Source organism: Brachyistius frenatus, unplaced genomic scaffold (genome assembly GCF_029030835.1).
Source record: "Brachyistius frenatus isolate BFR_SWC_R1_liver_20210118 unplaced genomic scaffold, ASM2903083v1 Contig_1, whole genome shotgun sequence".
NCBI classification, from domain to species: Eukaryota; Metazoa; Chordata; class Actinopteri; family Embiotocidae; genus Brachyistius; species Brachyistius frenatus.
In genome coordinates this window covers 2605640-2619958 of record NW_027210600.1, presented here as the reverse complement: position 1 = coordinate 2619958, position 14319 = coordinate 2605640, and the positions used below count along the sequence as shown (strand labels likewise).

Here is a 14319-nt window from a genome sequence, read left to right as displayed (position 1 = left end):
ACTGTGATTTTGATGTAGTGTATCAAGACCCAGCCTCGCTGCAGGAACAGCTCTGCAGCTGTGCTGCACAGGAGCTCAATGGAGGAACAAGAGTACTAATGGAAACCCAGCAACAGGCTGTGTCTTTAGCCCTCTGATTTTTATGAGGTCAGTGAAAGCCTCACTCCGCAGCTCCCTTCATGTTGTGAGCAGTAATGGCTTGACTGGAGACAAAATTGACAGAGCTGCCTTGAAACAAAAATAGTCCCTGAAAACAGACCCATCAATAGCACCATTACCTCAAGTCTTAACATCATTTGGGCCTGAGCTACTGTCATTATGCTCAAATGTCAATACAAGACAATTGTAGGAAAACAGTGAGGTCAAACATGGCTTCCAGTCAGTGACATTTCCCAAATAGGTCTCCAACTGAAATGGAAAGATCAATACAGAGTACAAGAAATCCTTGGCTTGTAGCCTCTTGACACCTGCCAGTACAGCAGATACACACACACAAACATTTCTCACACTTTATTTTATAAAAAAAACATTCACAGCACACTGCCTTTAAAGGATACAGTACACATCTTTGTAATAAAAGAAGTGTTAAAGCATTATGAAGAACTGGCTGTTTTACATATCAGAGTTTTTTTTGTCAAGTACACTTAATGTTGCGAGGCCATTACACAGCCGGGCTCCATTAAACTGTCTTCTCTAATTCCTCTGGTAATCTGCTCATCTAGTCTGCCAGCCATCACATTTAGGTAAAAGCTTTAGTCATCAACAACGTCCTTCTAACAAAGGAGAGCACTTGGTGCACTTGGCACTCAGCTATTCAATGCAGAGTTTATTAACTGCTCTGAACACAGAAGATACTCGTTCACTGAGAAACATGGCGGCCCTTTAAGTTATTCAGTTTCAGCTGCAGAGGAAGTATACAACCTTTTGAGAAACTGTTGCCTTGTGTTGCCTTTGCTGTGACAGATATAATCCAACATAGAGATTAAATCAGTATTTTAGTCTTTTGGGGTTCTTCTTCTTTTCATAGTAATTCACTTCAATGTTATCAGTTTTTCCTCTATACATGAGCTTAGTCACACCTCTGAGCCGCTGGATATCATGTTGGACACGAGACAAGCAGAGAAAGTCACAAACACTCATCGTCTGCATAGTGAGTTACATGGTGTGATGTCTCAGTCTGATCCGGCGTCTCCACCTGTGGAGTCAAGACTGCCCTTCGAAGCCAGCTCTGAAAAGGTTCAAGGTAAGTTTAGGCAGAAGGTCCCGGAGTGTCTAGGCAGTAGCCCGCGCCGCCTGCTCGGCCTGCCTCCTCTGGTTGTAGGCGTCGTACACTTCCATGAACATGTCCTTGCACGATATGCGTGCCTTCAGTTTGGAGCAGATGAGGAAGGAGCCGGCCATCTTGCGGTGGAGGGAGTACGTCTCCTCGGGTGGAGGGGTGAGGCGGTGGCGCAGCATGACGGGGATGAGGCTCTGGATGCGCTGGGTGGTGCTCTGGGTGCCGAAGTCGAAGGGCTCGGCGGACGCGAAGGCTTCGCCGAGGATCATCACGGCCTCCACGTGGGCGTCCTCGAAGGCCTGGCGGGGAGCAGGGAGAGGCGTTACAGCAGATGTCCTGGTGCAACAATGTCTGTGTGCACAGTAACTGAGGTTTCAACGTAAAAGCCAAGTGGAGCAGTATAGCGTATGCTTACACGTCATAGTAAGGACTTCAAGTTGCATTTTTGAGTGTGTTTTGAGTGGGAAGCCTGAAAAATGCGATGACGTTGTATGTGGGACTTCTCACGGGGCAGCCAAGAAGTGTCACGACTGTTCTTGTTGCGTGCCAACGGAGTGCAGCACAGTCATGTGCACGGAACAACGGGAAACTATAACCCTCATGAGTAAGTGTTCCTACCTGTAGCGCTTGATTCACATCGACAACTGACTTACAGGTGTTCCTGGAACCACTGATATGTGCACATTTTCAATTTTACCACGGATTAAAAACTTCAGCAGAGAACACATTTGACGCATTATTGACAGTCTGACCCTGGGGGATGAATTCACGGTGCACAGAAAATTTGCTCCTGATCTGATTTTCTGGTCTTGGGACAGTGATTTTCTGCCCTTCTTGTCATTTGAACGTCACACTTCGCCCTTTCAAGAGTCTCTGCTGCACATTTACCCGAGTTTCACACGAAGGTTGATGTGCGCTCTCTGCTCATGTGCATACCACTGGTCACAAAAATGTGAGTAACTCAGGTGCCGATGTTGATCAGGTGACAAAACTTGGAATACTTTGTCAAAGGTTGCAGCTTCCACTTGCTCTTTGTACATCACTAAGCCGTGCTCTGTTCATACGCAATTTAAAAAAAAAAAAAATCTCTTCTTGTATACTCAATTCTACATACTTTACAAACATGTTAATTTCAGCAGGTAAACCTGGAATAAAAACACTGGTGTAGTTTCCTTAATTCAATGTCAGATTTCATATAATAATGAAATAAGGGTGAGGGTTTCATGTATAAAACACTGAGAATAAATACCCCTGTGGATGACAATTTGACAGCACACATTGTTCGGTCACTCCTGAATGGCAGTCAACCAAAGATATAATTCCTTACATTTAAAAAGTCAGTAATACTGATTTTAACTATATATTTAATATTAGTTTCACCTGTACCCTTTTGTCCACCTGATTTTACAGAAATCTATTCATGAATGTAAACAGGCCTGACGGCATGACTTGTTCAGCCAACATAAATAAATGTGTGAAGAGAAGAAGGGTGAGAGCATGCACTCTTATGACGGGGAAACAGCATCAAGCACAACGAACACAATTAGGTGGAGAAGACAGAAGAGACGGAGGACGACAAACCACATCAAAAATAAATGAGCAGAGCAGCAGCGACTAAAATACTCTACCTTGGCCTCGAAGCCTGTCAGGAATTTCAGGTCCTTAGATTTAGAAAGAACGGTTGCTCGATCACCCACGGAGGCAGCGTGCACCACCTGAACACACACACACACACACACACACACACACACACACACACACACACACACACACACACACACACACACACACACACACACACACACACACACACACACACACACACACACACACACACACACACACGATCCCATGGATGCGGTCATCGTGTTTATTTACAGGACGAAAAGCAGCTGCCATGTGCGTACAAGCATGTGATAGTGTGACATCGTTTTATTCATTATTCACAGAAATCTTGTTGCATAAATCATGTTGTGAGGTCCACTGCTGGGTGTTTTATATTCTTAGATTCATCATACCTGTATGTAGTCATCTGTGAAGGATTGTGGGTAGCTTCTGCACGCTCCAAAGTCCAACAGAATAACCTAAAGACACAATCACAGTGTTATGAATCTGCTGCTTTTAATAGAGGTACATATTCGGTGAGAACCACAGTGTTTCGTTTAAGACGTCACCTTGTTAGTATCTGCGTTGTAGAAGAAGTTGGACCAGTTTGGATCCGTCTGCATGAACCTGAACTCAAACAGCTCCCTGAGACACAGCTGGAGGATGTTGAAACAGATCTGGAGGTGGGAGAAGAGGCCGTGCGGTTATTCATTAATGTGATTCTTCTACGCCACCATATCCCTCCACCTTTGGTATTATGTCTCAGTCCGGTCTCATATACACAGGTCATCCTATTTCACACATGTTAATCTATTCAGTGGCTCATATTGCTATGATACACTGCAATGCCACACAATCATCATGGCCAAAGATGTTGCCTTTCTGTATGTCAAACTCCAAGTGCAAAAATCTCAATAAATCACATATTTTTTAAAAGATTAAAAAAACACTTATCTTAATTGCTGTTGTAACCGGTGGCGGATATCCTCCAAACCTCCACATTTTAATACTAAGAAGTGTTGATGGAAGAGATGAAACTAAATTAAAGCCTCGTTCGAGGGCAGAGCGATCCGAGCTGCTCCTGGTCAAAAGGTTTCAGCTCTAATTGGTTTCTGCTATTAGAGCTCCAGACTGTCATGGACCTCTAATTGGAGGTCTGGGCCTGATACTGTCCTGTGGAGGATTTTCACTGAGGCCCTTCTGGAAAATTTGATGACCTTTGCTCACTTTGCATAAACTGATCGAAGCACTTTTCTGACCTAAAACTAATTATTCCTCCAGGGTTTCACAATGTCAGTCCCTTAAGGAAATTGTGATTTTGCGATCACGATAATGAATGCAAATTCAAACAACCGCCACAATATTTGCAGGAGTTTGCAGTTTTCCTGCTATTTCTCCTCGGTAAAATTGTTATACAGAAGCTGTGCTGAAGGTATTACAGCATGAAGTCAACCTCTCCGAACAAAACACACTTCAGCAACAAAAGGCTCTTCAGCTTCTCCTCTCACCTTCAAAACAAACCACATACTTGCTGAGTGGGAAAAAAAAGTGTTCGAACAGGAAGTGAAGGGGGTTATGGGAGATGTGGTCTTATGAGAATTAACCCACCACTTGTTGGACTTTCCTGCATCAGTCTAATCATACAGAATTTATTAAATTACATGAGTTGATACAGCATCACAGTTGTAATAAATTGCTCTTTGTTTTTGTGCTTACAGTATGTGTTGAATGTGCTGAATTAACATGATATAAATAGCTTTAAAGCACTTATATTTACGGAAATCATAAACTGTCAATTTTGTAAAGTTTTTATGAAAATAATTTTTAGTAACTTTCAGCTAATGGTTGATTAAAATAAAAAAAGATATGAACTAAAATATTTACATCTATTTCTGTCATGTGCAGTATGCTTAGTATCAAATGAAGTGGTTATATGTTACTCTTTCTTCATTAGATTGTAGTTAAAAAAAAAAAAAAAAACTAGTTTTGCCAATTCATGCAATTTTACCAGAACATTTTTTTTAATGATATTTTAACAATTGAATTGCAAATTTTGAGCAAACTCATCTGCAACTCTGCAAAATCCTAGATGGACTAATATAGAAAACTCTGTCAAGCACCACTACTACAATATTGTGTATGATCACCTTATTTTTTACCATCACCTTATATATTTGAGTTTTGAGAAGTTCAAATGTCCACATTTCAATGACTGAAAGTTCCCAACAAATGGGATCCACGAGCCTGTTGAGTCAAACCGTACCTGGTTCCTGATCTCCTGGTCCAGGTCGACGCAGCGGTCCAGTGGGACTCCCTGCACCAGGTCCATGGCCAGCATCCTGCGCCCTGACAGCTCATCAATCACCTCAGGGACTTGGAAATACTCATCTCCCTCCAGCATAGACCTGAAGCCCGACACAAACGATCAGAGAGAAAAAGAACAAAAGACAACTTTCATAATTAAAGACTTTTATATTTACAGTATAGAAAATATGTAAAATCAGTAGTAAAAATGTGGGCATAAGAACATACAACACTAAGTAAATACTCTTGTCTGTATAACAAATAAGTAGAAATGTCACAGACATTAAACTTAACAACTGTGACACATAAAGTGGCTCCTGCAGTAGATTACGTTTCAATATTTATATATATATGCACACACATATATATATATATATATACCATACCTACCATATATATATATATATATATATATATATATATATATATGGTAGGTAGGTATATACTTTATTATATATACATATATATATATATATATATATACACACACACACACACACAAAAGGAATAGTTTTTAGTCAGAATAACTAAAAGTAGTACTGTATATGTGCACTATGCAGTCTGCAGCAGCAGTAGGCGTTCATTAAAACCACTAACAAAATATAAAGTAACTATACTGTAACTTAAAAGGTGTCTTGGTGTGGTTTCTGTTTAGTTCAGTTAAATGGTGTGGAGCAGCAAACAGCTGGCTTCAGCGGAGGAGGCTTTATGGTTCATGAGTCATGTAAACCTGCCTGAACTTCTTGGCGGACTCGGCTTCCCTCTTATAATCACACTCCCATTCCAGCTCCCTCTGAAGGACCTCTAAGCTGCTGTCTGCAAACAGACCTGTGGAAAAAGACATGGATCACAACTCAGCAGGGAAACGTAAAGCAAACAAAGGGATCATGTCATTGTTTCTGCCTGAAAAGATGCATGTGGGTTTGTTATGGGGATACAAGAACTAAAACCTACAGTGTGGCAAATTAAGGTCATGGGCATTGCATTAGGAGGCAAGTGTATCAGGCACCCTGGTGGCTTCGGGGTTAGGAAGCCATCCCAGCTGCCCTACCGGGACATCCCCCGTCTCCCTGCTCTCATTTCCTGTCGTCTCTCTGTTGTCCGCTATCGAAATAAAAAGCTTGAAATGCACAATACTTCCAGTGCAGTCACACAGACTGACTGTATATGTACGATGACATGTTTGTTCCACATTAAACTGGTTTCACCTTAGTTCCTGAAAATACTCTGTACAGTTACTAGTAGTTACTATGGCAACTATATTGTCTTTTAGTAATCAACTATTTTAAAGACTATATAGAATATTTTATAATAATTAGTTTAATGTTGTTGATTGGATTGTGTAGGATTAGACACCAAAAAAATAACTAAAATAAGCCACATTGGTTATATTAGTGAAGACAATTTTATTGTCACTTAGTTTTGACCTGCAACTACAGCACCACCGTATGGTATAAAAAAATTAATCATTATTATTACTAAATCTGCACTATTACACTGCTGCTTGTGCTGATAAAGCAACTAAATGGTCAAACTTATCAAGCCCACTTCTGCTGATGAATTTGAATTAAAAGATTTAAGATCATGTATAGCAGGAAGTACCAAAAGCCTTCTTTAACTTGAAATAATAGAACATTACAACTGCCTGAGTCTTTCATGTGTCTTAGAAAAATCTTTTAAAAATCTTTCAATTATTACAGGAAGTAAAAGCAGTCGGTGGGCAAATAAAAAGTCAATAAAATGTTCATGTCGTTGTTACCGTCTGGCAGGATGACGCTCATCTTCAGCACTGACATCAGGTTGTTTATGTCACTGTGGATGCTCTCTGCCACGCCGGGGTACTGGGAGGAATGAGGGAATAATAGATGGTCAAAATCAATGCAGGCAGTCAAACAGAGGTCAAGAGGGAGACAGAAATAGAGAGAGAGAGAGAGAGAGTGAGTGTGTGTGTGTGTGTGTGTGTGTGTGTGTGTGTGTGTGTGTGTGTGTGTGTGTGTGTGTGTGTGTGTGTGTGTGTGTGTGTGTGTGTGTGTGTGTGTGTGTGTGTGTGTGAATACCCTCCTACCTGGATCTTCATGGCAAATTCTCTCCCGTCTTTTAACAGCCCGTGATGCACTTGGCCGATGGAAGCTGCAGCAAATGGTTTGTCTTCAAAGGACGAGAGATTGTCTCGCCAGCCGGGTCCCAGCTCCTCCTCCAGAACTTTCTACACAGTCACAAACACACATTGCAGCACATTTGGGGCTACCGACACTATTTACAGCTGCTCGACCAGAAGACTGAGGATGCTTTCACCTCTGCCTTGTTTGGTATGAACCAAAATAGCAGGTGTGAAAGGTTCCTCGGACCCTGGTCCTGGCCAAAGGACCAGAATTTGGTCCGACCAAAAGAGGTGGTCAAACTGGACCATGCTTTGATTCGTTTGCAGTGCGAGTACACTTTGAGGCGGGTTAACATCACCCATTAAACAATATAAGAAGGGGAAAAAAAGTAACGTAAAAATAAGCTGTGCTAGCACATGTGGAGGGGAGGAGACAAAGTACCTAACTGTAATTTGGTGCTTGGAGGAAATCGCACATCAACAACAACTTGAAAAAAATCAAAACACGCACAAAATGCTGAAATGTATTTTCTGAGAGGAAAACGAGTGCAATGAGAAACGCCTTAATAATATTAATAATAACAATATAGTGACAACAAATGAATCTGTTCATGAATTTTTCTCCATTCAAACAGAGCAGGCTATTGGCCTAATTAACAACACGACGGCATCAGAAGCACAGGTGCCTACAAACCAATCAGTGCCAAGTATCGGGAGATGAAGCCACGAGGGTGAAGACGACAGGAAGTAGGTATGTCATGCAGTTCTTTAGTTCGCTCACACAATTGCAACAACAAACCAAAACTATGTAGTTTACAACGTAACAAAAACATGAACCTTGGTTCATACATTAACTTACAGTCATCTGCCATGTGGGCATGAAGTCAGCGCTCTGCCGCACCCTCTCAAAGATCTTCTGCAGCTGCGGGTTGATGAATGAGTTGTCTGAAGAAGGAAAAAAAACAAAAAACAAATTGTTGTTAGAAAGATATTTTCTATCATCATCTGAGCAGCACTCTGTGGTGAATGCGTTGCTTCAGTGTGTACCTTGTATGCTGAGCATCTGGCCTATCTTGAGTGCAGCTCCACGAACCTTACACAGCGTGTTGACTATTCTCTCTGCGTTGGCCTCCGACAGGAATGGAGAGTCTAGCAGGGCGCTCATGTCTACAAACGCACGCACACAGAAGCAGTATTAGCAGTGATATTAGGCGCAACATATTAGAAGTACAGCAGCATGACAGGAGTAATTTATCTTGGCAAATTATCCTCGAACTGCTGCATGTAAATAACTGGCCCTAAACTGTAGATGGCAGGGTGTAAAAAACGGGGCAGCGGTACATCATTAAACACTGTTCATTTAACACATAATAAAGCCTCGGCTTAAATTCTCGTAAGCGTGTTTGATTTAAAGCCCGACAAGTGCCTCGCAGGTGTTGATGCATTAGAAATCTCTCAGGGCGAACCAGCTGTGCATCTGTCTGCTGAGCGTACGTGAGAGGAGAATATCTTTACTACCTTTTTGTTTGCCTCCCAGTGACTGTTTTGCCACTTCTGCAATGGCACCGATCCCCAGTCCTACTGCCAGGCCTGCACCAGAGAGACACAACAAGCCACTTTTAGATTTAAGGCCACTTAAGAGATGCTTGACAAAAGAACTGATTTCCCACAGATGCTGCATTTGAAAGTTGGAATCACATTTCAAAGTCTGGTATCTTTTTGCTGAACACTTCAGTGTTCTGGCACATGAGAAGCAAGTTGAAACACCTCAGACAGTAGCAGCTCTTCATCCATCCATCTCTCTGTTGTGAAAGGGAGTAGGTACGTTACATGTACATTTTAAAAACACTGCAAGAATACTCAGATTGCAGAGAATGGAAAAATGGTCCCTTTAAAACTGTGTTTTCACAATACTTTCTGATAAGTTTACATGACATGCTTTGGCTGGGTACACCTATAGAGTTCATATTATCAGGCTTTGCTGTGAGAAGCTTGATAGTGGCTGATCCGTGCCGGCTGACCGATCCGATGTGTTCAGATCGTCATCGTCCCGCAGCCAGCCTTTGTATTCCTGCCTGATTTGTACCACACACACACGTGTAAACATCTGTTAAAACCCTTCACGACCTGCAGCCATGTGTACCTCGCTGCAGACAGCGTGGTGGACACAGACGCCGAACACCCTCATTTCTTATAATAAGAAGGTTTTCCACTTTTCATGCTTGTTTTAAGGCACTGAAAGGTTTTACAGCTGCTGCTATTTTAGTAACACTGACTTTGAAAATATGTTTTACTAAAACGATATGATCCATACAGAAATCAAAGGAATATGATGAGGCATATTTTAATCTCATTTCATTAGTGAGAATTGAGGGGACATAAAAAAATAAAATAAATCCTGTGTGGATGGGGCGGGGAATGCTGTAAACAATGTTTATTCTACTCATATGTCCAGTTTTGCTCTCGAGCAGAGCAGATCGGGATCACAGCGCTGATGATCCTGAAACATTTCAAACATGTAAACCCTCTACAACTAAACGTGTTCATAAGTGTGTTGCATTTGGCAGCAGGTGTGAAAAGTCCCCCAGACTTGTGATTTATAACATTCACATTATCTTATGATATTATAATGTCATACTTATATATATATATGTATATATACACATGTATACATATGTATATATATATATATGTATGTATACACATGTATATATATATATATATATACATACATACCCCAGGTAAGCGTCACTGTGGTTGTTATGCGTTTTAATTTTTTTATTGTTACATATTTATACTTTTCTTGTTTTATTTTGCACACAGTGGGACAGTGAGTAACAATTTTTCGATCTATCTGTATGTCTGTGTGTCATATAGTGGATTGACATTAAAGTTGAAGTTGAATGTTAGTAGGGTTGGAATGAGGATAATACGCCGTCTTGATGATTGATGAGCTACTGGCATTATATCTACATTATTTGTGTGTAATTAGGATTCACTGTACTCTGTATTTCAAGCCGTAAACTTATGCGTTTCATAAGTGTATTGTACGATGTCATGTTTTCCTTCCTGTGACTGGAGTCATGCGGCAACCTCTAGAGGCATAAAAAGGCTTTCATCTTAGACCCCAGTGTGGGAATACACATAAATAAAACACATTCTTACCTCCAAAATTAACCAGCCTGCTGATTCTTGTGGCAGGCACCTTCCTCTCTTTGGCACGCTCACTGAGCTGGAGGAAGTCAAACAAGTAGATAGAAACAATTATCCCTTGTAATTGATATCATTTGAAATTCTGTTTGGTGATTGTGGTGGCGGGGTGTGGTTAGCTCAGCTGCAGGGGGTAAGGAGTGGGAGGAGGGGTTCAGGGAACGGTGCCGGGAGGAGGATAATTGGCGCAGCTGTTCTGAATCGGGGAAATTGTTTCTGCCCTTACATAGGTAAGCAGGACCTGGTGAGGGGGAGAGGAGGAAGCAGCCTGGAACACGGATGCTCGGAGGCTGGACAGGAGAGCGCCGACACCGGGTGTAACGGAGTGTGCCGCAGTGAATCACGCAATAAAAAGAAACCATAGACCAAACTTGGTGGCTCAGTGTGTCGTCTGTCTCAACGGAACCCCCACGGTAGCTCAGACCTGCGACAGTGATTAACTCTCTCCAAGGACCTTTAAGATACTACGACACCTACTGCTAAATATGTGACCATGTGAGTGCAGGAGACAAAAATGCATCTCACACAGAGAAAGATATCAACATACAATGAAAACGCTATTTCAAATGATTTCTGTGGGTAAATATGAGTCTGTAACAATTATTTACTTCTGGATACGTATGATTACAACTCCATGAAAGCATCATTAACTAATCCAGTCATTATGCATATTACTTCCACCCAAATTATCTATAAAATCACTCGCATAACAAGATCAAATGTATGAATAGAAGGTCATTTAAGTACTAGCCTCCTAATTTAAATAGATAAACATTAGAAGTTCCTTTGTGTTTTGCATGTATTAACAGTTTCATTGAGAATATAAACAATCTGCAGATGAATAATCTTTAATGTAATTAGTCTGGAGATGGAGTCCTTGTACCAACCTTCTGCCTGACAGGTTTGGCCAGGCCCTGCTTTGCCTCTCTGGCTTTCTTGATGTCCTCTGGTGTGAGTCTGGACACCACCGTGTCGTGGACAGACCTGGTCTGGTAGCAGTACCGGTGGAGGCCGGCGGCGGAGGTGTGGAGGAAGCGGGCGCTCTGCCCCGGCCAGCCGGCCCCTCCCGCTGGGGACCCTGGATTAGGATGTACTCCTGAAGGTGGCGAGAAGAAACCGTCATGTTTGATTGAACCTGGACATCACGGTAGGAACTCTAAAGCCCTGATTCTTTTGATTTCTAATCATATCGTGTGCGACTGTGTTGATAACACATTGGAAAAAACATTCAGTATCTAATAAAGTCTGTAGCGACAATAGAACCCAGCAAGCACTTGAATACTCAAAGATCGAACACTGACAAAAGTAGGTATTCATAGTACTTGAATGTAGATAGAAAATTTAAAGCCAATGTATTTTCTTTATTAAACTATGATCCAAATCAGGTTTATTGGTCAAATATGTTATCCACATATATCCATTATTGACATTTTCTCTTCACACCCCATGGGCAGCTGTTTTTTTACTGTAGCTATAGATTTTATACAAGTAGTGCACAGATGTAAACGTGCATGGAGTGCTGATACAAATACTAGATGTGTCGAAAATAAATTACTTAATACACATATAGTCAGTTATTATATGCAGTATATACATTATGCTTGTCTGTGTACAGTATTTACAGCCATCTTTTCGGGCGGGCGCTACAACAACACTGCAGCCCAAAACCACCAAAAATAAGAACATGTTTTTTGCCACCCCGATGAACAGTTAAATCAGTCACTGTTAAATAAATATATAATCAAGCAGGCTGTGCTGTATAAACTGTACACAGACAAGCACTAATGTATGCACTCAACAGTTGGCCTGAGTCCTGAGTTTGGAGGTGAAACAGCTGTTATTGAAAGTGCAGAAAGTTTTCGAAGGCACACACGACCTGACAGAAAGGATCGTACTAAACGATGATACTTTCACTGCGATGTCTTCCAGGATGTAAAGATACTCGGATAACTTAAGAGGTTGCATTGAAATGTGAATAAGCTGTTGTCAAATAAATGCTTTTTTTTTAATATATATATATATATATATATATATTTACTTATTGAGCACAAATTTCACGACAATGTCAACACAAGACAAATAATAATGGCATTATGGTATTATTATACAAAACGTATGTCATGTTGAGGACATGATGACACGCTCGACTTGACAATACCTGTGTGCATCTCTGTCTGGCTTTGCATCTCTACATCAGAGGGGAACTCGGACCCAAGAGCCCATTTGGCTGCTTCATCGGGGTCCATATTGTCCCAGCCCTCTGCATCCGGGAACACGTCCTCCTTTATGGACTGTTGCTGCACACAAACACGCACAGCAGAGTTGGCTGAGTTAAATAATTACCCAATGGGTGTATAAATTGTGTTGCATTCACCTGTTGTTTGCATAATTGACTGTCAGCTTTTCTATCAATCAAACTCACCTCAGTGCCGCCCATAAAAGTGCCCACCAGTCCTTCCACCACATCCTGAGCAGCTTTTACTCCGGCTCCCAGAGAGGAGTTGCAGGCCATTAATCGGAGCTGCTCTCCTTGTGTGGTGACCAGGGCAGCGCCCACTTTACCAGCCCCACGCAGCACCTGCATGACTTCTGACGGCATCACTTCATAAGCAGAGAGGCACGAAAGGAGGGAGTTGAGTCACGTGGCAGAGGTACAAAAAGTACACACACTCACACACACACACACACACACCACACTCTTAAACCAAAATAAAGCAGTGTTTGAAAAATAATAGACCAATGAGGAGAATTGTAAGGTCATGGATCAATGTAAAGGTTCGTATGACGACAATCCATACTGGTGTCGACCCTGCTGGAGGGTTTAACCTCGGATCTATGTGTCGTTAACACGTGCAGCCCGACTGTGAGCCACAGTGCCTATTATATAATTTTACAAGAAATGTACTGCATCACATATAATAACCATTACATACTATCGGGTCCATGGAGTAGCTCATTAGTCAGCCCACGATTTCCAGGTGTTAACCATGTTGATAAATGCTACATCCAGATACTCAGAAACAGGGTTCAAACCTTAACATCAAAAATACACTTTACTGCATGAAGCACTGCTGTTGTGTTAACAAGTGACGTCACTCACTTTTCCTGAAGCTGCTTTATCCAGGCTTTTCTCGACAACTGTCCTTCTCCAGCACTGCTCAGCTGGATGGTCTGTTTTGCAACGCTTTAACGCCAGGAAGTAAAAAAAAAAAATTGACTGACGTGAACGGGATCCAACCACAGCAAAGAGAAGGTGGAGAGCAGATGGCTGTTTCGCTTTGACCAATGGTAGTGAAGAACAGGAGATGACGGACCGCTGAATCAGAACAATTTGTCCAATCACAGTTGGCATAAGGCGGAAACGGGAACACCGGCTTAAAGAGAGTAGAGAGGAGCGTCATCACGCTGCATACACGTGTATCAAAGTACAGTTACCGAACCAGGTATTTGAATTACTATACAGAAGTTTTACCATTTTCAAATGTACAACTCAGCCACAGTTCACAAACTTTATTCCAAATGTTTGTTTTGATGTATGCATGTTCCTGTCAGACCATTATCTACCACTATGCTTCATCTTTCAATAAAAATAAGATTATTATTATTATTATAATAGATAGATAGATAGATAGAACATTTATTTTATATTAAATTATATGTACCAGTCATATTGAAGGGTCTGTTGAGCAAGAGGAGCTGCCATGGCAACTCATTTATTAAACTGACATTGACTGTGCACAGAATACAATTAATGATATCTTAATTGAGGCTAAATCATGAATACTTAAGTGCTTGGCCGTGGTCCTAATCCAAATTACTG

The 14319-nt window shown here is 41.5% G+C and overlaps 1 protein-coding gene across 1 annotated transcript; it reads right to left on the bottom strand.

Moving 5' to 3' along the window:
* Positions 1 to 497: 497 nt before the first annotated feature.
* coq8b (coenzyme Q8B) lies at positions 498 to 13687 on the bottom strand. Its single transcript, XM_069696440.1, has 16 exons — positions 13600 to 13687; positions 12922 to 13100; positions 12658 to 12796; positions 11387 to 11595; positions 10455 to 10521; positions 8808 to 8879; positions 8337 to 8456; positions 8149 to 8234; positions 7254 to 7394; positions 6948 to 7029; positions 5923 to 6016; positions 5148 to 5289; positions 3454 to 3561; positions 3298 to 3363; positions 2908 to 2994; positions 498 to 1578 (listed from the first exon to the last, which is right to left on the bottom strand). Coding segments are annotated over exons 1-16 (1899 nt in total). The 5' UTR covers positions 13601 to 13687; the 3' UTR covers positions 498 to 1272.
* Positions 13688 to 14319: the final 632 nt, after the last annotated feature.